The sequence below is a fragment of the Arvicanthis niloticus genome, chromosome 6 (assembly GCF_011762505.2).
Source record: "Arvicanthis niloticus isolate mArvNil1 chromosome 6, mArvNil1.pat.X, whole genome shotgun sequence".
Taxonomy (NCBI): domain Eukaryota; kingdom Metazoa; phylum Chordata; class Mammalia; order Rodentia; family Muridae; genus Arvicanthis; species Arvicanthis niloticus.
The window spans coordinates 67,275,713-67,303,574 of NC_047663.1; the positions used below are offsets into that span (position 1 = coordinate 67,275,713).

Genomic DNA, 27,862 nt, shown 5'->3' on the forward strand with positions numbered 1-27,862 from the left:
CTCGGGGGTGTGGCTTGAGAAGATACGCCCCTCCCCTAGCAGCAGCTTCTTCGGGGCGGAGACCATGGAGGCCCCGCCCCCAGTCCAACTTGCTTACTCTCTGGGCTGAACGAGGAGGGACTTCACCTCAGGGCTTTCCTCAGCGAACAGCTCGAGTAGTAGGCAAGGGACGCCACGCCTCCCTCACGGCCACCCAGTTCTGAAGCCAGGCTCCGTCCCCCTTCCGCACCGTCCAGCCAGTTCGGAGTCCCGGACCAGGTCCGCCTCACGTACACGCGCGTCCAGTGCCCACCTCGGCTCACGCAGGCTCCTGCCCCGCCCACTCCGAGTTGCCCCTCAGGGCCGCACGGCCGGCCTTGCAGTCTAGGCCAGACGCGGAGTCCATCACGGCCTCACGCTCTGGGTGTCTTTGGCGTTGGCGGGGTCTGAGGCGGCGGGAGGAACTCACGAGCTTGTTCGAGTGGAAAACGTCTCCTGACGCTTTCTCGCACTCCTCTTAGACGAGTGACTGGTGCTCCGCGCGCACGCCCACAGACAAACCGTGCGCCGCCCACTGCGCCCAAGTGCCTTCCGATTCCCGGCGGGACCCCGTGGGCTGCCGACGATATGCCTGACTACGACGAGGTGACCGCCTTCCTGGGCGAGTGGGGGACCTTCCAGCGCCTCATCTTCTTCCTGCTCAGCGCCAGCTTCATCCCCAATGGCTTTACTGGGTTGTCTGGCGTGTTTCTGACAGCGACCCCGGAGCACCGTTGCCTGGTACCAGACACCGTGAATCTGAGCAGCGCGTGGCGCAACCACAGTATCCCGTTGGAGAAGAAGGACGAGGGACAGGTGCTCCAGAAGTGCCGCCGCTACCGACTGGCCACCATCGCTAACTTTTCTGCGATGGGACTGGAGCCAGGACAGGATGTGGACCTGGAGCAGCTGGAGCAGGAGAACTGCCTGGATGGCTGGGAGTACAACAAGGACATCTTCCTGTCCACCATCGTGACAGAGGTAGGTGGCAAGCCCCCTGTCAGGGTCTGGTGGCATCGCGGACGACGGTTGTAGTCCTTCGTCCAACGCACAGGCTGATCAGCATCCTCCAGTCAGGTGGCCCAGGAACATTTTATGAGATGACTTCTAGCCACAGTACGCCCCTCAGTACAAGTGTCAGGCTGGCTATCTGTCCATAGGGTCACATTGAAGTTAGAGTCCAGAAGGTACTGCCCCTAGGACATGTCCTGAGACCCTGAGTGGTGGCACTTTCTCAAGATAGTGATGTGGTTCAGAGGGGTGGGATTCGGACTTGCTCCAGAGAAGAGAACACAGTTTTAGCCTCTGTTCAGAAAGGAAATACTCTTTACAGAACTTTTTTTTTTTTTTTTTTTTGGTTTTTCGAGACAGGGTTTCTCTGTATAGTCCTGGCTGTCCTGGAACTCACTTTGTAGACCAGGCTGGCCTCGAACTCAGAAATCTGCCTGCCTCTGCCTCCCAAGTGCTGGGATTAAAGGCGTGCACCACCACCGCCCGGTTACAGAACTTTTTAAAGTTAAAGAAACATATGCAGTTACTCTTCCTTCTGTCACCTATCCTTGCCCCAAAATGAAGTCTTGCCATGCCCCATGAGAAACTGTTTTCTGTTTGCCCACGATGGATTGTTACTTCTTAAGGACCCATGTATCTGCAGATCTATCCAGGGTGACTTGTTGGTATGGAGTCTTTTCCACAGTATTCTGATACAAGATCACTGGAGAGGTTAGCTAAGGCATATAACCTCTGAAGAGCAATGGAAACCTAATTCCTCATCACCTCCACTTATTCTTGGGTGACTTTGACACTTCTCAGTCACTCAACTGGGGATGTGGCATACTGTTTAATGGTTCATGTAGATGTGTTTGGGGGACTTGGGCACCAATTGTAATTTCCTGGGATCTGTACCCACCCCTCTCTCCCCATAATAAAAAAATAATCCTCATTATATATGAGGTCAAGAGGTACTTCTTGGGGCTAGAGAGATAATTTAGTGGGTAAGAGAACTTGCTACTCAATCATAAAGAAAGACCTGATTTTGGATACAAGCCCCTATACTAAAAAGAAAGAAAGAAAAGAAAGAGAGAGGGTGAAGGAGAGAGAGAGAGAGAGAGAGAGAGAGAGAGAGAGAGAGAGAGAGAGAGAAGGGAAAATGAAGGAAAAAATAAAAGAGGTCCTCTTGAGTTCAGTTTCTAGAACCCACATCAGGCAGCTTACAACCACCTGTAACTCCAGTCTCAGATAATCCAATACCCTCTTCTGCTTACTACATATGGCATGTACTCACATAGACAAATACTCATACACAAATTTTTTAAATATATTTTTGTAAAAACAGGGAAAGAAAAGCCAGGCACAGCAACACAGTTCAGTGAGAGACCCTGTCTCAAAAGAATAAAGCAAAACACCCACCATATTCCTCTAGTCTCCATGTAAGCATTCATGTCTATACACATATGCATAGACATACTAACATATGAATTAAATGATAAATAAAAGTTATGATCCTTCCTCTTTTAAACAACCTCAACAAGTTTTTTTAAAATATTTATTTGTATGTGTATAAGTGTTTTGCATGCATATATTTGAAGTACCACATGAATGTAGTGCCTGTGGAAGCCAAAAGAGGGCATGGCATCCTCCAAAAGAAAGCTTAACAGTTTGATAGAGACATGAATGAGATAAAGAGTCTATCTCTATGAACAGTTTGAAAACTTGAAAATATTATTATACCCTTGAACCCAGAGAACTTGAGTTGAACCTACTAGAGAGGCACATTTCTGACTAGAAAGAAGTGTAGATCCCTGATCATAGCTGTTCTAGATTCTCAAAGTTTGGTTCTCCTCTTACAGCTCTCCAGCCATGAAGCTTGACTCGTGGCCAATTACACCCATCCGTTGACCAAGTAGAAGCATTGATGGTCTGGGCTTCCAGTGCTTTAGTTATATAGCTAAGTAGCCAGATGAGTACAAGAATACTAGGTTTATGGGTAAGCTCATCGTCTTACTTAGGGTATCATTGCTATAAAGAGACACCATGACCAAGGCAACTCTTATAAAGGACAACATTTAATTGGAACTGACTTACAGTTTCAAAGGTTCAGTTCATTATCATCATGGCAGGAAGCATGGCAGCAGGCAAGTAGGCATGGTGCTGGAGGAGGAGCTCAGAGTTTTACATCTTGATCCAAACACAGCCAGAAGGAGACTCTCTTTTGCACTCGGTGGAGCTTGAGCATAGGACCTTGAAGCCCACCCCCACAGTGACACACTTCCTTCATCAAGGCTACACCTACTCCAACAAGGCCACACCTCCTAATAGTGCCACTTCCCATGAGCCAAGCATATTCAAACCACCATATTCCACTCTGTAATGGCTATTCCTGGTTGTCAACTTGACTACATCTGGAATGAACTACAATTCAGAAATGGAGGGTATATCTGTGATCCAGGTCTTAAGTCATCATGGCCATGAAAAGCTTAGGCTCAGGCAAGATAGTACATGCTTTTAATCCTAGGAGACAGTGGCAAACAGATCTCTGAGTTCAAGGCCAGCCTGGGACAGAGCAAGTTCCAAATCCAGGCCTGGTGGTACATACCTTTAATCTGGGCCATACCTTCTGCTGGGGGCCTACATAAGGACAATGGAAAAAAGAAGTATTTGTTCTTTGTCTGCTTGCACTTACTTGCCAGCACATCTGTTGGAACTTACTTCTTCAGGATTCCAGTTTATACAGAAGACTAGCTGAAACACCCAGCCTCAAAGGACTGAGTAATTACTAGATTCTTAGACTTCCCATTTACTCTTGGACTTCCCATTCACAGCTGCCTGCTGTTGGGTTAGTTGAACTACTGACTGTAAGTCATTCCAATAATTTCCCTTAATATATAGAGACATTCCATACTGTAATTCTAGAGAACTCTGACCAACATAGAAGTTGGTACTGGGAGTGGTTCTAGAGGAGCAGAAGTATAAGGATGAATCTTTTAATCTGGAATTGTCTAAAAATTTGCCAGCACCTTCTAATTCATCAGTACCTTAAACAACCAAAATCTCTCCAGAAACTCAGGGAGCTTGGAAAATATTGAAGGCCATGGTGGAAACTATATTTCAAACTTAAAGAAGTAAATGCCTTTCACTATCTTGATCCATCAATTGTGACTGGCAATGGATTAGGTGACAGTATATGAAAATTTCTACAGCTTGGGAGAAAATAAGGAAAATTATTTTGCTAGCTCATTGTTCTTAGCATCTCTGGATAAATTGATAATGGAAAGGAATGAGCTGCATGATAAAATTGACCAGCTCCAGATGCGAAAAAAAAATCTAAATTTTCTAAATGTGCCCATAAAGAGAATCTTCTCTCCAGCAGCCATAGAGCTCCAGTTGTAGAAAAATCAAACCAAAGTACTCATTATAAGGTTGGCTGAATTACAGCGAAAATTCAAGTTTCAGCCTCAGACAGTGTCAGCAGTTAAAGTAAGGGCATTAATTGGCAAAGAATAGAATTCTATAACTTGGGGTGGGGATGTGTAGGAAGACCCTATTAAAGCTAAGAACTTTAAATCCTCAGATTCTCAAGGGGAATCTCACCTCACCTGAGGAAGTAGTATCTGTAGCCCCACCCCTTGAAATATTGCCCTGTTGACCTGAGGAAATTAATCCTTCATTGTTTGATAAATCAGCAGTGACTTTCTCTGAAGAAAATGGCAGGCAAGACAATACTGATGTCCTTTAAGACCCACCAATAGTTTCCACTAGACCTATAACCAGACTCAAGGCGAAGCAAGCCCCTAGAGGGAAGGTTAGAAAGTCTAGTCCATGATAAACTGTGCTTGCTACACTACTAAGGAGATTAATGAGTTTACTAATTCATTCAACCAGAAGTTTGGGGAATATGTATGAGAATGAACTTTAAGTGTATGGGATAAAGGTGGAAGAAACATAAAACTAGATCAGGCTGAGTTTATTGATAAGGGCCTCTGAGTGGAGATTCTAGGTTTAATATGGAAGCACACAAGTTATAAAAGGGTGTCAGAAGTTTGTTTGAATGGTTGGTTGAAGTGTTTCTAAAAAGATGGCCTACTGAAAAGGAGTTAAAGATGTCTGATATCCCTTGCTTAGTGTTGATGAAGGGATTTTAAGGCTTAGGAAAATTGCAATGCTAATGTGGATACGTTGTGTAAAGCCTAATCCTCCACAATGAGAAGGTCCAGAAGACAAGCCCTTCACGAATCCTTTAAGATGCAAAATGGCAAGAGAAGAAGAGACCAGCATCACTGAGGTGAAATCTGGGAAGGGTTTTCTGAGAGCACAAAGAAGCTGTGTTCCAGAGATAGCCAAGGTTGTACCTCATGCTTCAGCTGGGCTTGGTAACATGCAAGAATCAATCACCCAGATGGTACTAGTTTTGAAAGCATGAAGTGTCATGGAGAGCAGCTGAGGCTTGGCACTGTGAGAGGCCAGGAAAAGCCATTGGTGAAGGTGCAGCCTTAGTTGCAATTGACCCCCACCCCAAGAATGAAGGGATAATGCAAAGAAGTTGAGGCTTGGCACCATGAAGAGAGCCTATGAGAAGCTATTGCTGAAGCCTAGTTGCAGCAGAAGACCCTAGAATATTGGGAATGCCAGTACCATAGGATGACTACCAAGAACAGCACTGGTAGTGGAGTGGAGTCATCCAGAGCCTAGAGTGCTACAGAGGGCAGAGCTGAAGAAGTGACCCAACCCCTTTGGAGAAGCTCAGAGCATGTGTGGATCCCAGACATTAGAACAAGAAGGTATAAAGTTTAAGTTGCCTTGGATACCCCAAGATACTAGAGATGCCAGAGCCATGGAGTACCTTCTGAGAAAGCTGCTAAAGGAATGGAACCAGCCCAAGAGAAAGAAGTTTGTTGCAGTCAACAAAGATGAAAGGAGTTGGAAATATGAAAGCACTTTACTATCAGACAAGGAGATGGAGAGTTTGGAATTTTCCCAGCAGGTTTTTTGGTCTTGCTTTGGTCCAGTATTCCTACTATTTTGGAATGGTAATGTATATCCTGTGATGTTGGAAATATGTAATCTGCTTTTTAATTTTTGAGGAGATTATGGTTAAGTGATTAGATGAATCTCAGAAGAGACTGAACTTTTAACATTGATGAGACTGTTATTGACTATGGGACTTGTGAAGTTGGACTAAATGTATTTTGCATTATGCTATGATGAGAATTTGTATTTTCATATGCTTAGCTAATGACAATTTGTATTTACCAAGAAATAGGTCACCATCTAACTTACATCATATTTTCAAAGTCTTGTTCAGCTAAACTGGCTAATCATGTACCCTCTATTTTTATACTTATAATAGAATTATTTACTCTCTATTTATAACCCTGTCTTTTCATGGTGCACAGCAAAACCTGCAGCCATATCTATAGGTCACAAGACCCAGAAACTCAGACCCAATACAGAAAGAAATGTTTTCTTTGATCATTTAACTGGTCCCAAGCCTACTTTTCTCTCTAGTACAATTACATACTTGTAACACATAAAAGCTCTCTGTACTCCTTTTCTAACATATGTAGCCCCCACTATTCTACGAGGGAGAGGGCACATTCTACTCTTAATTCTAACTTTATTATATCTTTCTGGAAAAACAACTTAGACCATCTCCTTTAACTTTCTATCAACTATCCTAACTTCCTAAAACTATTTCAATAAAATCCAGAATTCCACAAAATCATTAATTGATCTAAACAGCATTATCTCAGGAAAATTCATCTTTATGTTGATCTGCAGGAAACTTGCCCAACAGAATGGGCTATCACTCAAGAAGTAATCACACCAGACCTGTGCCATATATATGAGGAATATGGCAATGAGAAACATGAGAAGACACATTGGTAGCAAGAAGCAATCCTGGGATGAAGTTCCTAGGGCTATGCATCTCCAGAATTCACCCATTGCGACTATACAAAACAGTGGGGCATGTCCAGGAAACTCACTTGTCCACTGCAGCTCCTCTTCCATGGCATCCACCAGACCCTGAATATTGACATTCTGATCCTTCTTCCCAAGAACTGGGATTTGTAACTTTAATTTTTTTCAAATCCTATTTTTAATGATAGTTATTAAACTCTTTAACCTTCCTTGTAACCCACCACCCACCAGAGGTAGTAGAAAAGAAAGGATATAGGGGAAATGGACCTGTTCAAAAAGGCTCATTGAAGCAACTTCTGTCTGAGTTGTCTGGAAATTGGCAGTTCAGTTCACAGGTTAGCAGCAACAGCTCGATCCACTTACAAACACTTCATGGATACACCAGAAGTTCAGTTCAGTAGAGTCTGGTTAGCAACAGTGATGACACGACCTAGTAGAGACAGCCTGGCCTCAGCCTCGGCTAGAGTCAGCAGGAGGGACCAACAGGAACACCAGGAGAAGTTCTCAGCTGTGCCTCTCTCAGGGAAGTGAAGATCAGCAAAGACATAAGACCCACAAGCATTTCACAGCTAACTGTACCAACAAGCCATGCTCTGTCTCTTCTTGGAGTCCTATTTATACTCTCCAGACATCACATGCCTTGCCTCAGCAGGTATCTTGCCTCAGCATATGCATCCAATCATCCCTAGTCCTTAGAAGCAGCAACAAACTGCTGTACACCACCAGAAGGTTTTTGGGGTTTTTTTTTTTTTTTTTTTTTTTTTTTTTTGGTGTGTTTCTCTCTATGGAGTCCCAACAAATGCAGCTCAACTACACAGTGTAAGGCAGACCAACACATAATGTAACATTAGCAAAGAATTCTTTATCACATGTCCTTTCATGGGCTTGCTTTAGTGGAACATCCTCTCTCCTGTGTCTGCTTCAGCGAAACGTTCCTTCATGAATCTGCCTTAGCCTTTCACACCTGTGTCCACTTTAAACAAAACACTCCTTCATGTGTTTGTCCTAGCAAAACACCATGCAACCGACTTTCCAAAAACCCTTGAGTTTCCACTTCAGGGATTACACACATGAACCACCATACCTGGTGTGTGCAGTGCTGAGGATTGAAGCCAATCCAAAAGGAAAGGTTCCTTTTCATGTAGCCTTTACCTACTATTCTATGAGGAGGGACACATTCTATTCTTGATTCTAACTTTATTATATCTTTCTGGCAAAACAACTAAAACTATCTCCTTAAACTTTCTACCTTTCTAAAATTATTTGAATCAAATCAGGAACTCTATAAAATCATTAATACATCTAAACAGTATTAATTCAATGAAAGTTCATCTTCATGTTGATCTGCAGAAAATTTGCCCAATAGAATTTGCCCTAGGAATCATTAGGCTATGTAATAATGGCAGGAAAGGCATATCAGCAGTGAGAAGCAATCCTGGGATCAAGTCTCTGGGGTTCATGCCTCTCCAGAGCATACTCATCACAACCATACAAAACAGTAGGCTGGCCATCTCCAAGAAACTTACTTCCCACAACCTTCCATGCATGGCGTCTGCTAAGGTCTGTAAAGTTTCCTTCTGTACACAGTCTCTGACCAAGCAATATCTTTCTGGGAACCACTAAAGTCCCTCTTTGGACTGTCTGCTAGACTTCCAGTTCCATATTGGACTGAGACATCTAAATATCTAAGTGTCACCGTTTCCCCATGTACCCCACTCTTCCTTACACAGATCATTTCCTGGTTGTGGTAACTGCAGTGAAACCACATTTTGAATGGTGGAAATGCAAGCAGAAAAGCCTATTTTCTTCCCCAATCTCTGTTTTCTAGACAAGGAAATAAGCACTGTTTAGTGTGATGGTTAGGGCCTTATGTGAGGTTAGAAAACCAGTTAACACTAAAATAGCAGTCAACACCCAGCTTCCAGACTCCCAGTCCAGAGCTCCAAGGCATACTGGGTTTAGTCCTATTGGAGTGTAGTATCAGATATTCCAATTTAGAATACCACAGGGACTGAAAGGCTATTGCCTTTATGGGAGCCCAAGCAGAGCTGATGGAGTAGGTCTAGACAGAACACTGTCAGCCCTGTGGCCTCTATCTTTTGCTGGATGCTTTGCCTCTTAGACTCCCTGCAAGAGTACCTTGCCTCTTCCACAGCCCTTAGCATCCTTAGAAGTGTGCACAAAAGGCATTGCTGACCAGAGATCAATGTCTGGCTTGGTAGATTGCTATTGCTTGCCCTTCTCCCCTCCTTAAATTGAACCAAGACATGGGAGCCTACTCCATGAAAGACAAGATGATGCTTTCTCTACATTGCCGCCCAAGTGAGTCATTGCCTAGATTAGTGAGCTCCTATAGTCAGAACATTCAGGGTTGTAGGGTATGCCGATTCATTTTCCAAGAAGCCTTAAATTTCAGAAAAGGAGTGAGTGATGCATCCCTTTGCTCCTCCTACAGTGGGACCTGGTGTGTAAGGATGACTGGAAGGCCCCACTCGCCACCTCCTTCTTTTACGTGGGTGTGCTCCTAGGCTCCTTCATTTCGGGACAGCTCTCAGACAGGTAAGATGCCCAGCACTAGTCAAGGAGTATATACCTGGACTTGACTTCAAATGATGACGTTCTCTTAGCCCAGGGCCATGCATTTCAGAAGCAGTAGTATCTATGTCTAGCATAGACTCCATATCAAGTAAAATGTGCCAACGACCTCCCACATCATTTCATAATCCTTACTGAACAGAGAAACCTGAGTCAGTCAAGCCATGTGTACCCCCAGTCCAATGACCATTTACTTTGTTATGATTCACTTCTGTACTAGTCTGAATTACTTTTCCTAGGAGATTATACCACTCTCCTATCTCTGAGGAAGAGAGAGATTGACTCTATACATGAGTAGATGCACTGTATTGTACATTAGGCATGGTGGCCACTTCTGTATTTGCTTACTCTCTGAGCAAGATGAGAGAAGTACTGTGGGAAGCAGAACTCTGGTGTCCTTTCGCAAAGTGGTCTGTGGTTATGGCATTTACTGTGTGACAAGAGAGTGAATGTTATTTGTTACAAACATAGTATTGTTCAATTTTAAAGCTTTTATCTAAAGTCCATCAATGGCTCAGAAAAATCAAAGCATCCTTGAAATTTAAGTAGTGGGTCAAGGTGCAGACCTCTATTCCCAGTACTCAGAAGACTGAGACCAGAAGATTGAGAATTCAAGGTCACCTTGGGCTACTTAGAGAGAATCTGCCTCAGCAACAAAGGCAACAATAAAATTAGAGATTGTCTATGAGGGTTTGTTGTCTTTATTGTTATTTCATCAAGGTCCATAGCTTTTGTGAAGTTCTCAGAAGATTCTTTATGCTAAGTCCCTTTTGTTGGAGTTTTGGGATCTATCACAGACAGTGGAGGTCAGCAGAGAGGACTTCAACAGATCCTTGGCTATGATGACACTGATAGAACACTCCTAGACCCAGGAGAGCAGGGTTCTCAACTTGTGGGTCGAAACCCCTTTTACAGGGGTCCCATATCAGATATTCTACATAACAGATATTTATATTTCAATTCTTAACAGTATAAACAAAATAACGTTTTTGAAGTACTAATGAAAATAATTTTATGGATGAGGGATCACCACCATATGAAAAGGGTCCCAGCGTTAGGAAGGTTGAGATCCACTGCAGTAGAGAGTACTGCAGCATCCTTCTGGCCAAGTAGGGGTACATAGAGAAGTCCAAGCTGAGACAAAATGTCAATTTGTCCTGGAAGCAAAACTGCTTTTCTCTGTTACATACTCTCAGGGTTATATGTTTGCATGTCTACGTCTATGGATCATTCTCACATCATTACTCAAAATTTTGGGGTTTTGTTTGTTGTTTTGTAAATTTGTATTTGTTATTTCTTATATGTACAGTGGGGGAGAGGTATGCATGCAAAAATATTCATTTGGTGGTTGGGAGAATACAGTGGAATCCTTTTGATATTAGTTCCAGGGATCCAACTGAATTCATGATGCTTACATAGAAAGTACTTTACCCACTAAGCCATCTTACTGGCCCTTGTTTTATATGGGTGCTTTTTTTTTTTTTTTTATCAATATAGGGTCCTTCCCTGCCGAAGTCCCATGGGGCATTCAACTAGGATCAGAAGACTTGGAAGAGAGAACTGGGAGGGGGGGACAAGGGTACACAAGAAACCGACAGCGAGTCTGGAAGTCTGATCAAGCTGTCAAGTTTTAATTTTTCCACACAGGGTTATATACACATAGAAGCAGGATATGGGGAGGGGGATATGACGTATGTTTCTGGGGAGCACAGGTGTTCTCAGGGGGAGTACAGATGTTCTCCAGAACAGGATATTGGCTAGGTGAAGTGTTCACAAAAGCAGCAGGGCCAAACAGGTCACTATGTACCTGTCCATAAGATCTATTGGTCATTTGTTTTTATCTAAGTTAGTACTTTCCCACCAAAGCTACCTGTCCATAAGATCTATTGTTCATTTGTTCTGATCTAGGCTAGTACTTTCCCACCAAGGCTACCTGTCCATAAGATCTATTGTTCATTTGTTCTGATCTAGGCTAGTACTTTCCCACCAAGGCTACCTGTCCATAAGATCTATGATTATTTGTTCTAGGCTAGTACTTTCCCATCAAGGCTACCTGTCCATAAGATCTATGATTATTTGTTCTAGGGTTAGTACTTTCCCACAGAGGCCAAGACTTTGTAAGGAGTCAATGATTAAGCAGGGTCACTCCCGACATTTCCCTAGTTGACCTAGTACTTGCTGTGTAAGCCAGGCTGACATTAAATGTATGGCAGTCCTCCTGGATCATGTTCCTGATGCTAGAAGTACAAGGATGTACCACTACTCTCAGCTAATGAAAACGTACATAACTGCATAGCTCATTAGGTTCATTTTTCAAAAGTTGAGATTAAAAGCAAAAATACTGAACTGCCTCCAGGGTGCACTAAAGATGTCAATCGGATGTCAGGTCTAGTGGCACACTGCTTTAGTACCAGCACTCAGGAAGCAGAGGCATGTGGTTCTCTGAATTTGAAAACAGCCTGGTATATACAATGAGTTCTAGAACAGCCAGAGCTACACAGAAAAACCCTGTTTCAAAAAAAGAAAACTAAAAAAATTTTTAAAGTAAAGATGTCAGTAGGCTGTGTCCATAAGATTGCCAACTCTGGCTAAGCCTGAGGTACCTCCCTGTTGGGGAATGACACTTCTCTTAATCTAATAACAAGCATTAATTGATTGCTTTTGTTTATTTAGCGAATATGTGGCACGTAATATGTGCCAATCTCTATTCTAAGTACAGCACACCTTAAAAATCAGATAGGTAACCGTATCCTCACACCCCTCTGACAGGAACTGTTATTTCCATTTTGTAAGTGGGGCAAGTAAAACACGGTGGTTAATTTATGTGCCCAGGGTGTGTGGTTGACAAGTGGCAGGTTATACTGAGGCCCAGGGCTCCTTGCTCCTCTGGTTTTCTGGACTACTACTGAAGATCTCTGCTCAGCTTGAGCGAGCCTTTTGGCAAAGCAGACAGATAAATTGAACTTATTGAAGAAATGAGTGTTGCCTTGGCCATGGGAAATGATACCAGGGAAGGTCAGAGTGCCATGGAAGTGTCCATCAGGGGTCAGGGGAGGATTTACTGAAAAGTAAAGCATGAGCTGAGAGTTGAAAGATGAGTAGAAATTTGGTGTCACCGAGGTGGAGAGAACATTCTGGGCAGGAAAAACCACCATGTGTTAAAGTCTAGGCCAGTGGCTTAGGAATAGAAAAAGTCCACTGTCGTTGAGGTCTGGAGACTCTGGTAGAGACGAGGACCACGATGCAGGCAGAGGCCTGGGCAGATGGGCAAACGTGACTTAGCTCAGACCTCAATGAGGCATTTGGATTTGAGAAGTGAGGACTCTTGAGAGTTGTTTTTTAAACCAAAGTGTAACTATCAGACATGCATTTTGAAAAAAGATTTGATAGGCTTGTATTGATGGAAGGGAAATGAGAGTGTGTGTGTGTGTGTGTGTGTGTGTGTGTGTGTGTGTGTGTGTTTTGTTTTGTTCAAGACAGGATTTCTCTGTGTAGCCCTGGCTGCCCTGGAACTTGCTCTGTAGACCAGGCTGTCATTGAATTTGCAGATCTGCCTGCCTGGGATTAAAGGCATGTGCCACCACCACCTGGCACATTGTCCTGACTTTTTGAAATTATTAAGCTAGCTTTCTGGATCATGAGAGGCTCAACACAGAGAAGAAGTAGACTGGTATTTCCTGGTTTTGTAAATATGTATGTTTGCCATTTTGTTGACATTCTTTAAAAGTGAGCAGACCAGGTCTGTGAGTGGGAGAAACTGCTCTGAGTAAAGATATTTGCCACCGAGCTCAACCACCTGAGTTCTGTCATTGGACTCACATAGTAGAAGGAGAGAACCATCTCTAGCAAACATCTCTGACTACCACATGCACTCCTCTAGTTCACATGCACCCCACCCTCCTACACCCTAACCTCCCACCCCTCACCCAAAATATAATAAATTAAAAAGTAAAGTTCAAAATGAGGTTTTTCTGGTCTATGCATGGTTGTGCATACCTATAATCCAGGCACTAGAGTCTAAACAGAAGGATAGACTTTGAGGGTAGTCTAGGTATTTGTAAGACACTGTTTAAAAACAAAACAAACACATTTTTTAAAAACCCAAAAATCAAAAACAAGTTTTTTTTCTTTCCAACCTCCAGCTGCCAAAGAGCAGTGATATGAAAGTGTTCCCCAGATCACTGTCGTCCTGAGCAGCCTTTGGAAGGAAAGAGGGTAGAGCTTACATTAGCCTGCCTTGTACCTGTAGCGTGCTCTCCGTACAAAACAGTGCAAGCAAATCATAGTCTCCTTCTTATATCTAATATACTATCTAATAGCCACAAAGCCTTTTGCAGTTTGGGCTCCTTTCTTCCTCCAAAGTCCTGTTGGGCAGCTAATGTCTTTCACTAAAGCCCTGAGTTAATCACATACACAAATACATGCTCGCCAGCCACAGTATATATGCTGAGAATTGGACTCCTCTTTCCATGTAATGCTATCTCTTGGCCACACGAATGGCTCACGGTGGCAGTTTCCATTACCTCGGTTCCTGGACTTCATAGCACTAAAGAGAAATTAGTGAGTGGAAAGGATTAATAACAGTCTCTCATTCTAGACTGAATGCTTCCCCATTGGCATCAGTTACTTTTTCTTTGGACCTCATCAGTGCCCCATTGTCAGAGAGATCATCACATAGTGCCCCGTACCTACCCTTAGAGTCTGACTTCATTAATGTGTCTCTGTGGACCTGGAGACCATTTCTTTTATCCACTTGTCTCAGTGTATAATGGTGTGTGTGTCCAGTAGCATGGATAATTAAAGTGTGGTTAATATTGCTTATCCAACCAGCCAGTACCTTCTTGAAGGCAGAACATTGCCAGTTTTTAATATGAGAGTAAGCATTCTTGAGTGTGCATGGTGTGAGCCAGCTGAGACCAATATCAAGTAGAAGCTCTGCTTTCCCTCAGGTTGACTTGTGTGTTGAGATTATTAAAATAGTTAACATCATAGGCTGACCAACAGCAGCATGGCAAGAGTTCAGGCCCATGTGGCACAGTGGTGTTCCTTCTACACTTTTCATAGCAATTTCAGTGCAATTCCATAGTCTGGGGAGGAGATTGAAAGGTTTCCTTTTTAGCCCATACTTGGCTGTTACTAGGAGTAATCAGGGAGTGATAAGTTCAAGAATGCAGGTGATGGATGAACATCTCTCTTGACAGGTCATAACTGAGGGAATCTTTAAGGTTGGGGAGGGTAAGAATGTAGAGAAACAAGTTTACTTTAGTTCTGGAAACTAAATTACTTTTGATTCTGTCATTGTCACAGTTCAACCAAAATGGAGGTGGCCTGACAACAACTGCAAGTCAGGCAGAAAAAATTTTGTTGCCTCAGAAGCCCGTCCAGTGTTAGCCCATGAGTAACCACTTCCATGGCAGTGCCAGTCATAATTGGTGGAGGGATAGTTCAAAGCAACAAACCCTAAAGCCTAAAACTGCCCCAAATCACAAATAGAAACTTAAAGTTCTGAATCCTGAACCTGGGGAAATAGCACAGTCAGTGAAGAGCTGCCCCACAACCACAAAGTTCCATGCTCAGTCCCCAGCACCCATGTAATATCAGGGTGGCATGCCAGGTCTTTGTAATCCCAGCGACTGAAGGGCAAGGAACAGGAGGCTCTCTGGAGCTTATTGACAAGCCACCCTAACCTAATGGGTGAGTTCTAGATGCCAGTGAGAAACCTGTCTTAAAGTGAGGTGGACAGCTTCTGAATAATAACACTGAGATTGACTTCTGGTCTCCACATGTATATACATACACACATGTTCACAGGAGAACACATACACACATATATGCACGTGGGCATGCATGCATACACACAGAGAGAGAGAGGGAGAGGGAGAGGGAGAGGGAGAGGGAGAGGGAGAGGGAGAGGGAGAGGGAGAGGGAGAGGGAGAGGGAGAGGGAGAGGGAGAGGGAGAGGGAGAGGGAGACAGAGAGACAGAGAGACAGAGAGACAGAGAGACAGAGAGAAGAGCCTCCAAACTGATATTCTCATTGCAAAGAAGGATGTAAAGAAAATAGAAAGCTATATTCCAGGAAGGGATTGATACATGCTTTGTGGTACTCAGGAAAACTGCAACACATTAGTCAGAACGGATGCCTAGAAACCTAAAACAGCGTTATTTCAGGTGTATCAGAGAATCCTTTCCAAAGTGTGTGAGTCTGCATGGAATTAGGAGAAGGTCCACCATGTAGACAGTGCATGTGAACGTATTCTCCAGAAAGAACCATGCCCAAAAAAAACAAACATGCTAATTTAACAGAGACAGCAGTCTCCACTGTAGGTAATGATGCCGGGTTCCTCTGCCACCTTTGTGTACTTGCCCATAATCTATCCCCATAATATACATTTTTGTGTGTTGGGTCTTCTTTTTGTAATTGTTTTTGTTTTCATTTGTGATGGAAATTTAATCCGGGTCTTTGTGTATGTTCAACCTGTAATCTGCTGTTGAACTATACCTATTTGTTCCAATTATTTTGAATTACAAGTATTTTTTCTATAATTCATTATGCTATAGATGTCATATTTGCAGTTTCCAATTCTAAGTATATAGATTATACATAGGCTTTTTTATTTTGTGCATTTTGTGAATATTTGGTTCCATGAAAATACATTATCCCAACATTAATTTTGTTTGGGACTACTGTGCTGGTAAGTTAAAACATCCTCAATAAATAAAAAGATGTACTGTTTGTACATCTGTCCTTATGAAAGATAAACATTTCTCCAGATCCTTAGTTGTTGTTGTTGGGTTTCTTTATTTTTTGTTGGGTTTTTTGATCTCCAAGAGTTTTTTATATTGGGGGTCAGAGAGATCACCCAGACATTGAGAGCACTGGCAGCTCTTTGAAGGACCTGGGTTCAATTTCCAGCACCTACATATATGTTCACAACCTAACCCCAGTTCTAGGGGATCTAATCCCCTCCTCTGGCCTCTGAGGGCACCAAGCATGGATATAGTGCCCAGACATATGTGCAAGCAAGACACTGGTACTCATAAAATAAAATGAAAACAAAATTAACTCAAAAATAAAGTTAGATTGCTTGGCTGGTGACCTTTTACCTTCTCAACAGATAACTGTGCTTGCTACCAAGCATAATGAACTGACTTCAGTCCACAGTACTCAACTGGTTGATGGAAAGAATCAACTCCTATAAGTTGTCCTCTGATCTCCACATGGATGCACTCCAATAAATAAAAGTGAAAGAAAATATAAAACAAAAAAGTTAGAATTGTGAACTGGGATGTACTGCAATAGTAGAATACAGGCCTAGAACTAGGTTTCCGGCCCTGATACCACAGAAGGAAGACTCAGGTTGTCCATCTTGGCTACTTCAGCTGACTACAATAACAAAACAGTACACACAATTACCAGGCATGTTTCTTAACACATTGCAGGCTTGACCCATTTCTTTATAAATATTTTGCCCCTGAATGTTACCTACATGTGACTGTTTTATGTTCACCAAAATATATGTGTGACTGTCTCTATTATTGTGTAAAGTATATGAAATATTCTGTCATGTTATTTTTCAAACCATCTTTTAAATGTAAATAAATGCAGTTAATTTTATAATTTGTGAGGGATTATACTGTTATAAAAGTGAAATTGATACACAATTATACATTTAAGGCTTTTGATGTATATCTTTTCTTTTAAAATTATTATGATATGTGGATTTACACATAACAAATGCCTTTCCATCCCCTGCAGTCATTAGCATCATTGTGGCACTGCCTTTTGAGGCAGCCTGAGTATCCAAACTACACATTCATCCTGGAAAGTATGGAATTCAATGTCTGCATGGAAACTGAGAGGATGGGACTACCCTGGTGCCAGTCCCTGTGTTGGGAGTCAGCACCTCAGTGGAGCCAGTGGCTGCTGCCTCTCCCAGCTGCTTCTCTGTGACCCCCCTTTTCCTCTCCAGGTTTGGTCGCAAGAATGTGCTGTTTTTGACCATGGCCATGCACACTGGATTCAGCTTCATACAAGTCTTCTCTGTGAACTTCAAGATGTTTACTCTGCTCTTTACTCTTGTTGGAATGGGACATATATCCAACTACCTGACAGCATTTGTCCTGGGTATGGACATCAGGTTGAAGTTTAGTCCTAGATATTGTGTTTCACTTTACTGGAGACAAGCTGTGATATCTCTCATGGCTAGAATTCCCTACTAAATAATGTAAATCTAGGTTACCAGATGGGAAATTGAGCTTGACCGTGGTTCTGACTTCTGATGTCCAGTACTCTTCTGGCCTGACTTAACATGTGTGGCTTTAGTAATGACTTTGCCTTTGGCTAATTCTTCCTGTGTAAGGACTTAACAGGAGTCTAATGTTCTTTAGCATGTGTCTGAGGGTGGTGATGATGTTTTCATAAGAAAACTGTTGACTAGGGACCTCAGAGAAACACCCCGGGAGCAAATCAGAGAAGACTTAGTTCAGATGTAGCCCCTCTCAGACACTCCAAACACAGAGCTAATTCTGGCTGCCTCCTTGTCTCTATGTTAAAAATGGTATCACAGAAGATTCATAAGGAAATAACCCTAATTAATGATTAACTTGACTCCTTCCTTGTTTTGAACAGGAACAGAAATCCTTTCCAAATCAGTTCGAATTATATTCGCCACTTTAGGAGTTTGCATATTTTTTGCATTTGGCTTCATGGTGCTGCCTCTGTTCGCATACTTCTTCAGACACTGGAGGAAGCTGCTGCTGGCAATTACTTTACCAGGGGTGCTGTGTGGGGCTCTCTGGTGGTGAGTGTGGCCCTAGCCCGTTGCCTGCCTATCCTGTGGGATGGCTTCTGTGTCACATCCAGTAGAGGGCAGCAGTAGCGCCCAAATTCCAATTCTAGATCCCAGGAAAAAAGGAGTGAATATTATTTGTAAGTCAGCTCATAAAAATCTCAGAAAAGCCAAAACAACAGACTCCCAAGACATAAGTGGGAATCTCCTCTGCCCTGTTCTAGGTTGAACTAAGAATTTGCTGCAAGCAGATAGAGACCAAACCTCTGGGAAGTTCTCAGATCCCAGCAAGACCTGAACTGTAGCTGCTTGATGCTGAGGCCCCAGACCAGGGGGTTGGGAAGTAAAGAGAGGGAGAGCTCCAAACTGAGCTTCCTTGGGTGGCTATGCAGAGGAAGGCAGGCTCCAGCTGTGCTGCTAACAGAGGGAGATTAGGCAGGTAAAGCAAAAGCTATTCCAGTTGAGGCCAGCCTGGGCTACAGAGTGAGTTCCAAGACAGCCAGGGCCATGTCTCCACAAACAAACGATAAAAAAATAAAAAAATAAAAAATAAAAAAAATAAAATAAATTAAAAAAAAAGCTATTCCAGGCCATGAATGGATCCTGGCAGGAATTGCTCCTTAGAATAGACAAGACTGAGGTGAGATCCTCATCCCTTGCACAGTGGAGAGCATCCTGGAGAAGAATGGGAGCAGAAATAACAATGTATCATGGCTCGTGATTATGAGAGAGGAGAGAGGGCTGCCTGGTCACAAGGATAAGGAAAAAAAGCCACCAGTGTCTGTCCTTGATAACAGTGCTGTTTTGTGTAGAGACTGACAAATCTATTGAGTAAATCAGAGGTGGAGTGAGGAAGAACTGGATATTAAGTGATCCCTGCAGAAGATCCTGTGCCTCTCAGGGACAGAGTAGAAGAAAGCAGGATCTGAGTGGGCCTGACTCAGCAGAAGCCAGGCATCAGGAGCCCATCTTGTACCTGTGTCCTTCAAGCCCAGAACGGGGCACCACCATTGCAGACATGCAGGTGCCAGGCAGAGTGGGGATCCCTTGAGATGTACAGGAGGATGCTTCAGGTTTTGCTTACTCCAGTCAGTGCTCAGCAGAGCTCATAGCTCAGGTAGTTACTGGGCCATCTCTATTTCTGGCTTATGAACACTGGACATTCCACACACCTGCCTCTCTGAAACCTCATTCCCCATATGTAGTTGAGCCATGTCCTGACTCTGGAGAGCAAGTGACCAGGAGGCCTCACTAGATTGCATTGTTCTTCCAGGTTCATCCCTGAGTCCCCCCGATGGCTCATCTCTCAAGGCCGAATTAAAGAGGCAGAGGTGATCATCCGCAAAGCTGCCAAAGTCAATGGGATTGTTGCACCTTCCACAATCTTCGATCCAAATGAGGTAAATACCATGTGGAAGCTGCTGGGCAGGCTCACACTGGCCATTTTAGGTCAGCAGCCTACAGCACAGCTCACAGGGTCTTAGTCCTCACCCTGCCCAAGCAGTGGCCCCCACCAAGGCAAGGGTTGTTGAAATTCAGAAGTTGGAGGAATAGAGATGATTTCATCTGCAAAGTGCTTGTCACACAAACATCAGGGCCCGAATTCAGATCCCCAAAACAGACTAAAAAGCCAGGCACGGCTGAGTGTGCCTGTAATCCTAATACTGGGGAAGCCAAGACAGAAGGATCCCAGGGGCTTACTGGTCAGACAGACAACCAATCAATGAGAGACCCTGTCTCAAAGATAAGCTAGAAAACTGATTGGCAGTGACATCTCAGTTCAACCTGTAGCCTACACACACACACAAACACACACACATTCATGTGGTGCATACACATATACACTCATGAACATAAATTCACACAAACCTGAGAGGATGAGAGGAATGGATTCCAACTGCCCATGATTTTTTTGCCATGCTTCCTTTATTTCCCATTCAAGTAATCATAATTTTTAAACATGGCTCGCTTGCTGCCTCCTTCCTTGCTTTTTAAACATAGATTCTTACTATAGTAACCCTGACTGGTTTGGAAATCTCTGTGTAGACCAGATTTATCTCCAACAATAATATGACTCATCTGCCTCTCAAGAGCTGACATTAAAGAGATATGCCACCAAGTCTGGCTTACACATCACTTTTTAATAGTAAACACCCTTCATGAGAAAGAGGCTTCCTTCAACATTAGCGTTTTGGGAAGTCCTTGTTTCTTACGCCTCGGGGACTGCCTTCTGAAGATAGAATACTGTAGATTTGCACTCAGCAGTGTTCTGTGTCTGACAGGCTTCACTCATCATGCTCCATCCAGGTCCTTCCTCTTGGCCACCTCTTACATTTTCTCATAGACCATGTGGCATTTCTTGCAGTATAGACAACAAGCATGTTTGAGCTGCTCTGTTCTTATGAGGACTTGGTTATAGGAAGCCAAGATGCTGATAGCTACCCAGAGTCCTTAGATGGTAGCCCAGGAGCAGCTGTGACTCGGCATGCCCTAGAAGGGCTTTGAAGCACAGAAGTGAGGCCTGGAATATGGCTGAGGACATTTTAAGTCAGGTTGCTTTGGTTGCATTTGAGTAAGGGTTAGATGTTTGTGGGAATCCATAAGCCTCATTGGCATCACTGAGGAAATGAGGCCGTTTTAGAGGATTTCAGTCCCAAGTTGACATTTTGCTGAGCTGCTGAGCTGGGTTAACTAAGAAAGCAGTAACAGTGTGTTTAGACATGATGGCCTTGGCTGGCTGAATCTTATATAAGTTACTCTGGGTGAAGGGTAGGTCAGTTTTCCTGTTCTCAGTTAGATTTTTTTTCTGGAAGAAGACCAGTAACCTTATAATATGAGGACCCAATCGTTCATTCTATTTACATATCAGTTCAGTAAAATACACAGCCTTATTTTTCTCTGACTGAAAGCAGGGAGTCAGCCTGCCATAGGAATTCCCGAAAGCTTCCATAGGAGGTGGCCAGTGAGGATGGGCAGCTTAATGAAGTGAGGTGGCTGTCTGCTTGCCCTTCTACTATTGCTGTGTACCTCTCTTTATCCCTCATTGTCTTTCATTCCAGTTTGTCCTTGACTGAGCCTTCAGGGGCCTTGGACATCCCCTTGAGTCACTGAACTTCTGCCTTTTCAAGGAAGAACCTTGGAATGCTCCCTAACTCTTGAGAAATAGTGAAAGTGATGGGTGCTAGGTGTATGTCTGTATGAGGAATGTCTTCAGCTTGTTCTCCTTCCTAGACCAATAAGTCACAAGATGAAAATCCCAAGAAGTCTCAGTCTCACCACATTTACGATCTGGTCCGAACACGGAATATCAGGATCCTCACCATCATGTCCATAGTCCTGTGGTGCGTAAGTGAGGTCTGCCTGAACCGTACCCACTCTCAGGACTCTTGTCTACAGACATGCTTCAGACCAGAGCTGAAGCCTCTGTCACCACATGATACAAGGATTCTTCCTTGTGGTGGATGGCAGCCACAGGGACATAACAGGTTTTAATGTAATGGAAACCCAGACAAGGAGAAAATGATCTCAGAGGCTGTTTGAGATCTAGGGATCCCACAAGGGAATTCCACAGGTCCTTCCTTGGTTGTCCTGTCCCTTGTCCCCTCCCTCAGTAGATTATCTGTGGTAAATTGCCAGGAAGAAGCTGACAGCAATTCTACTGCACTCATGGAGAGACAGAGGGAGTGCCCCTACATTAGAGCCACATTGTCATTTACAGTCTGTAAATGACATGTCTGGCTGTTCCTTTTTAAAATGTTTTCTGTCAATGACACACAGTCTCTGGCTGGGATAGTAGAGGGTTTGAGGAAGGGTCCCAGTGAAGACACTTTATGCCTTATGTTCCTGGGGCGATTAAGAGCTTTTTGAAAACATGAAAGCAAAATAGGGCCCTTCTGGGATGTGCCTAGACCAGTGGTTCTCAACCTTCCTAGTGCTGTGAACTTTAACACTGTTCCTCATGTTGTGGTAAATCCCGACCATAAAGTACTCTCTTTGCTACTCGATAACTATAATGTATGTGTTCTTGAAGCTGGAGGTTTGCCAAAGCGTTTGGAAAATTGGGTTTTTATAAACCCATGTTCAGTGTAAGATTCTAATGTTGAAATGCAAATTGGAACTCTCTCTAGTGATTAAATCATTGTGAATTATATGAATCATTTTGCTGAGACACTTTCTTTATGGGATGTTCTGAGGTATAAGTCAGGAAATGATCTACACAAGGAAACTTAACTTTTCTGCTATGAAGTAAAGCACAGAGTGGAATCTACTACTGCCCTCCCATTCCCTGCATCAAGAGCAGTTCAGAACTTCTCAGGATGAAAGTTTGTCAGGGTCTGTGGGTCTGGAGAGATGGCTGTTCCTTCTCCAGCTCTCTTCTGTACCCTGTTACAGGCTGACTATATCATTGGGCTATTTCGGACTTTCTTTTGACACTCCTAACTTGAATGGGAACATCTATGTGAACTGCTTCCTATTGGCGGCTGTTGAAGTCCCAGCCTATGTGTTGGCCTGGATCTTGCTGCAGCACGTGACCCGGCGATATTCCATGGCTGGTTCCCTCTTTCTCGGAGGCAGTGTCTTTCTGTTACTGCCACTGGTGCCTTCAGGTATGGACCAATATTTGTTTATAGATCTGAGTCTTCTGTGCTTCCCTTTCTTGAACCAGGCTATTAATGAAGAGTATACAGTCAAGACATGTGTGCTGCATGTATACAATGCTCACTTAAAAATCAAAAAATGGTATCACAAAACCAGAGTGTTCTTCATAGCCTGGGATTTGTTGAGTGGGAAGAGAGCATCGGGCTATTGATTAAGCCCTAGACCCAAGTTAATATATTCATATATATTTTCCTCTCTAGAATAAAGAGAAAAGAGAGTCATCCCACTAGTTCTGTCTTATTACTTATTCAAGGAATAGCTGGAGTGGGTCTGCATGGAGTCTGTTTCTACTGGAGAAGACAAGTTAGATGCTGGTACTTCACAAATGTTATTACCATCTGTGAACAGAAATAAAGGGAATTCAGCTCATCTAAAGAGTAGTCATGGGTAGCACCCTGAACAAGAGGCTTTCAGTAAAATTTACATGAGGTAACAGAACACCATGAGAGAGTCAGAGAGAACATTTCAGAAGATTTGATAGAGAAGATAGAGCCAGGCATAGTGGGTCACACCTGTAATCCCAGCACAAGAAGATGCAGGAGAATCAGAAGTTCAAGGTCATGCTTGGCTATTTGGGGAATCTGATATAAACCTGGGCTACATTATTGCTCTTGTGTTCTAATGGGAATGAGCCCAGCATGATTCAGGATTTTAAGAAAAACAAAAACAACAAACAAACAAACAAAAGAAAAGAAAGGTCTCAGAGGCTATAGCCAGGACTTTGCTGGTAAAACTGCCTTGGTACCCAGCTAGAGGGCAGGAGTCCTTTTTGACCAGATGACAAGCTTTATTTGTCCATTATTTGCCAGAATCATTCATGCACCTGTGGTTTGGAAACCTTTGGCCATTACTTTGGGGACTGTGATACTGAGACCCCCATCCCTGCACAGGAATACACTATTATGCGGCAGAAGGAACCTATGACTGGCTGGAGTAGCTCTCACTTGAGCTCAGAGTGACAGTTATGCCCATTAGGCAGTGAAGTCAATTGGAGGATCATCCCCAAGGTTTACAGTGGGTTTTTTCTCAATGATTTTACTACACTTACTTATTTGGAGAAGGGAGACATGTTTCCATCACACATGTAGAGGTCAGAGGACAACTTGCAGGAAGTGAGAAGTGTTGGTTCTCCCCTTCCAGTGTGTGGATCCTGGGGATCAAACCTAAGTTTCCAGGCTTGGCTGAAAGCTCTGTTGTCCAGTGAGCCACCAGAAAAGCCCAGATCTATGAACTTGTTGAGTAGACTGCAGCAGGGCCTGAGTTAGAAGTGAGCTCCCATTCACATACAAGTCCTTAGTTAATTCCACAGTGCCCTCAGTACGAGGTTCAGGTGGAGCAGCTCATCCATAATACAGGATGACTTCTGGAAGGCAGGTGGGCTGGGCTGATAGGGTGCTTACCATCTGGACCTCTGGGTTGAGGAACATGTGCCCTTACGTACATGAAGTGTCCTGTCTCCTTTACTAATGTCCTTTGAGAAATCTCAGCCATGGTGCTTTCTTCTGATGGAAAGTTACAGAAACTGACCAAGTCTCTCCACCTCAAGTCAGGGAGAAAAGGAAAGAGAACTCCTCAGGGGCAGCCCTTACACCGACCCTCTTGGCTGCACTAACTTTATTTGTCTTTCCAGAATTCTTTTACTTGTCTACTGTCCTGGTGATGGTGGGCAAGTTTGGAATCACCTCTGCCTACTCCATGGTCTATGTGTACACAGCTGAGCTGTACCCCACTGTGGTCAGAAACATGGGTGTGGGAGTCAGCTCCACAGCATCCCGCCTTGTCACCATCCTGTCTCCCTACTTTGCTTACCTTCGTAAGTACCATGGTGCACTGGAGGGATGGGACAGAAGCTCTAAGTAGCCTTACTGTGAGCTGGAGAACAGGCACCTGTAGTTAGCAGGATTCTTCGGCTACTGGGTCCCTGACTGGAGAAGGTCCCTTTCCAAGTGTAGTGTAGAGGAAGCACTCATTTGCAAATGTCAAGTAACTCACGGAGCAGCTAGATGGGAATGAGAAGGTCTGGGAGTTTCTATTTCAGTCTCCCCAGACCCTCCATCACAAAGTACAATTCTTCATCTGAAGAAATGCTTTAGGGAGGCAGTGCACTTTACTGGAGGAATCATTCTTAGAGTTAGGAACATGAAGAGAATCCTGTCCATTCAAGAGGTCTGACAGACAGACATTTGCTATAACTTAAACACTTCATTCATTCAGTGTATCTGTGGAGGTCAGAGAACAATATACGGAGTAGTTCTTTTCTTCTATCATGTGGATCCTGGGGATGGAACTCCAGTCTCCAAGCTTAGCAGCAAGTATTTTAACCAGCTAAGTCATCTCCCTGGCCCTCAGTTTACTTTTCCAGACAGTAGCTCACTAAGTTGTATGAGCTGGGCTTGAACATGCTCTGTGGCCCCAGCAGCTGTTGTCTACTGTCTGCTGTCCAGGTGATAGTGGGCTTTTGCTCCTCTTGCCTCAGCCTGCTGGCTAGGTGGCATACAGGCCTTCATGGCACACTTGACCTGATGTTTTATGCCCAGTAAAGGTCATCTGCCTTTTGACCTTTTATATAGCAGGACACCAATTTCTATGGTCCAGAGAAGTGCTCCCTCCTGGCAGCTGCTCCTCCTCTGCATATCTCTAGCTCAGGAGAGGACTTGCCAGTGTCCAGAAAGTAGCAAGTACTTTGCAAGCATGCTACATGGCTCTAACTGCACCTAGTCTATCCTGAGTGCAAATCAGACTGTGATGCATCTGCAGAGGTGGAAAGTTGTTCCTGTCCTGGACAAACACCTTGTGTTGCTTGGAAACCCTGCCACTGTCTGTCTCTGTTCCCCTATACCTTTCCATTGTCCAGTGTGAACACTGCTGAACCTCTGGGCACATGTGGTCCAGGTCTGGGTTCTGACTCTGTAGAAGCCAGACTTCACTCAGGCAGCCCAGGCTTTGGGAAGCACTGGAACCAACAGGACAGTAAGCACTATATAGAGTCCTGAGAGAATAAAGGACCCAGCTAAGACCAAATCTTACTGTAACGTCGGTCCTCTGCTTGACCACAGGTTCCTATAACCGCCACCTGCCTTATATCCTCATGGGAAGTCTAACTCTCCTGACAGCTATCATCACTTTGTTCTTCCCAGAGAGCTCTGGGGTTTCTCTCCCAGACACCATTGACGAGATGCAAAAGGTCAAAAGGTAAGAGACCTCACTGCCCACACTACAGATATATTGGGTAGATCCTGGCCAAGTCTTAAGGCCACAAATCCCTGGACTCCTTTAACCATGGTGTTATCAATGACAATGGTTTGATCCTGTGTGACCCTATATACACCCCTGAAAGCAGCAGCTCTGTTTAGTGCAAAGACTACGGGAAACTTCAGACTCCACCATGTAGCCCCCACCCCCATCTGACTTGCTTGTTTTGCAACTGATGGGTATCTTTATAAGATTTGTAAGTAACATTTGTTTTTCTTCTTTTAATAGAATAAAACAAGTGCAATCACTAAGTAAGAGAGGGTCCTCACGAACATCTAAAGGAAAACTGCCCCAACAAGGGTCCAAAGGAAAAGTGACCCCACAAGAGTCTAAAGGAAAAGTGTCCCCACAAGAGTCTAAAGGAAAAGTGCCCCCACAAGAGTCTAAAGGAAAACTGCCCCCACAAGAGTCTAAAGGAAAAGTGTCCCAAACCTAAAGGTTTCTGGTCCAGAAGCTGAAAAAACTGAACTGAAAACCTGCATGTTATCAGAAATACTGTCAGTGACCAAAGGCTTTCTGTTCTGTTGACCTTGTGTCTAACATGCTCATGGACTGGGGCATCTGTCCTGGAGAGTCACCTTCCTCCAGGGCCACCAAGGCTAATCACAGACAGCTTGCACATCCCATCACAGTGCTGGACTTGGGCCTTCCATAGAAGTTAATGAGTCTCTTGAACAGCTGGGACTTGGAAGACTATAAGAAACATCTGCTAGACATGCTTTGTTATTTTGTAAGACCCGATAAGGTCACAGAGAGAACTGCAGGTTTGTTTTTCCCTCCTTTCCCTAACTGAAGAACTTAAAGGAAAAGAAATAAATCTGGCTCTAGGGCAGGGTGCAATGCTCTTAACTCATGACAGAACACAAGACCAAGGGAACCCTAAAGGAAACTAAGGTGGAAGCTGGTACACAAAGCAGACAGTGTGGACTGTGACTGCTCAGTCCCACAGCCAGCTGTACTGTGTGTCTGCTCAGGGTCCTGTGAGAAATCCACTGTTGAGGCCAAGGCTTGTCTTCCACTGCTGTGTAAATCAGAATTCTGGCTGCCAGCCACTTACCTGTGTCTTGAAGGACATGTATGGATAACAGAGTGTCCCTTCCTTCTCCCAGCACTGTCATGGGGGGTTTGTTTGTTTGCTGTTGTGTCTCAAGCTATTTGTCCTTTAGCAGAAACGTGGGAACTGCCTGTGTTTCCAGCCCAGAGTCACCCTGGCTGGCGTGCAGTTGCCACCATACAAGGCCTTCCCAGTCTTAGCCACTAGAGCTGCTCTGAGTGCCAAAAATAATAACACTATGCTTCTTCCTTTTACGGTGTGTAATCATGAGGAAAATTACAAGAAAGAAATGTAAATTGTGTTCACAGGCTCTCAGAGTTGCTGGCTGCAGTCATGTCACATCGGTGGGTATTTTGTGTTCAGTGTGATTGTCTTCTCTTCTGATTATGTTGCCATGGTGCTGCAAAAGCACACGCTTCACCCACCTAAAATACAAAACAAACAGAAAAACCTGTATTTTGTGAAAGCTACTGAAGTGCCTTGGGCAATGAAAGGTTTTAATAAACAGATTTAAAAAAAATAGAAACTGACTACAATCTTTATTCCTAGAATTGGATAGGCTCTTTTGAGATAAC

General features: G+C 43.8%; 1 protein-coding gene across 1 annotated transcript; it reads left to right on the forward strand.

Annotated features, from left to right (window-relative positions):
* Positions 1-430: 430 nt before the first annotated feature.
* On the forward strand, positions 431-27,499 carry LOC117710316 (solute carrier family 22 member 21). The gene is made up of 10 exons (XM_034505056.3): positions 431-999; positions 9,392-9,495; positions 17,504-17,658; positions 18,163-18,334; positions 19,596-19,722; positions 21,554-21,663; positions 22,715-22,929; positions 24,612-24,794; positions 26,038-26,173; positions 26,462-27,499. Exons 1-10 carry the CDS (start codon positions 607-609, stop codon positions 26,667-26,669), a joined length of 1,803 nt encoding a protein of 600 aa, XP_034360947.1. The 5' UTR covers positions 431-606; the 3' UTR covers positions 26,670-27,499.
* The last annotated feature ends 363 nt before the right edge of the window (positions 27,500-27,862 follow it).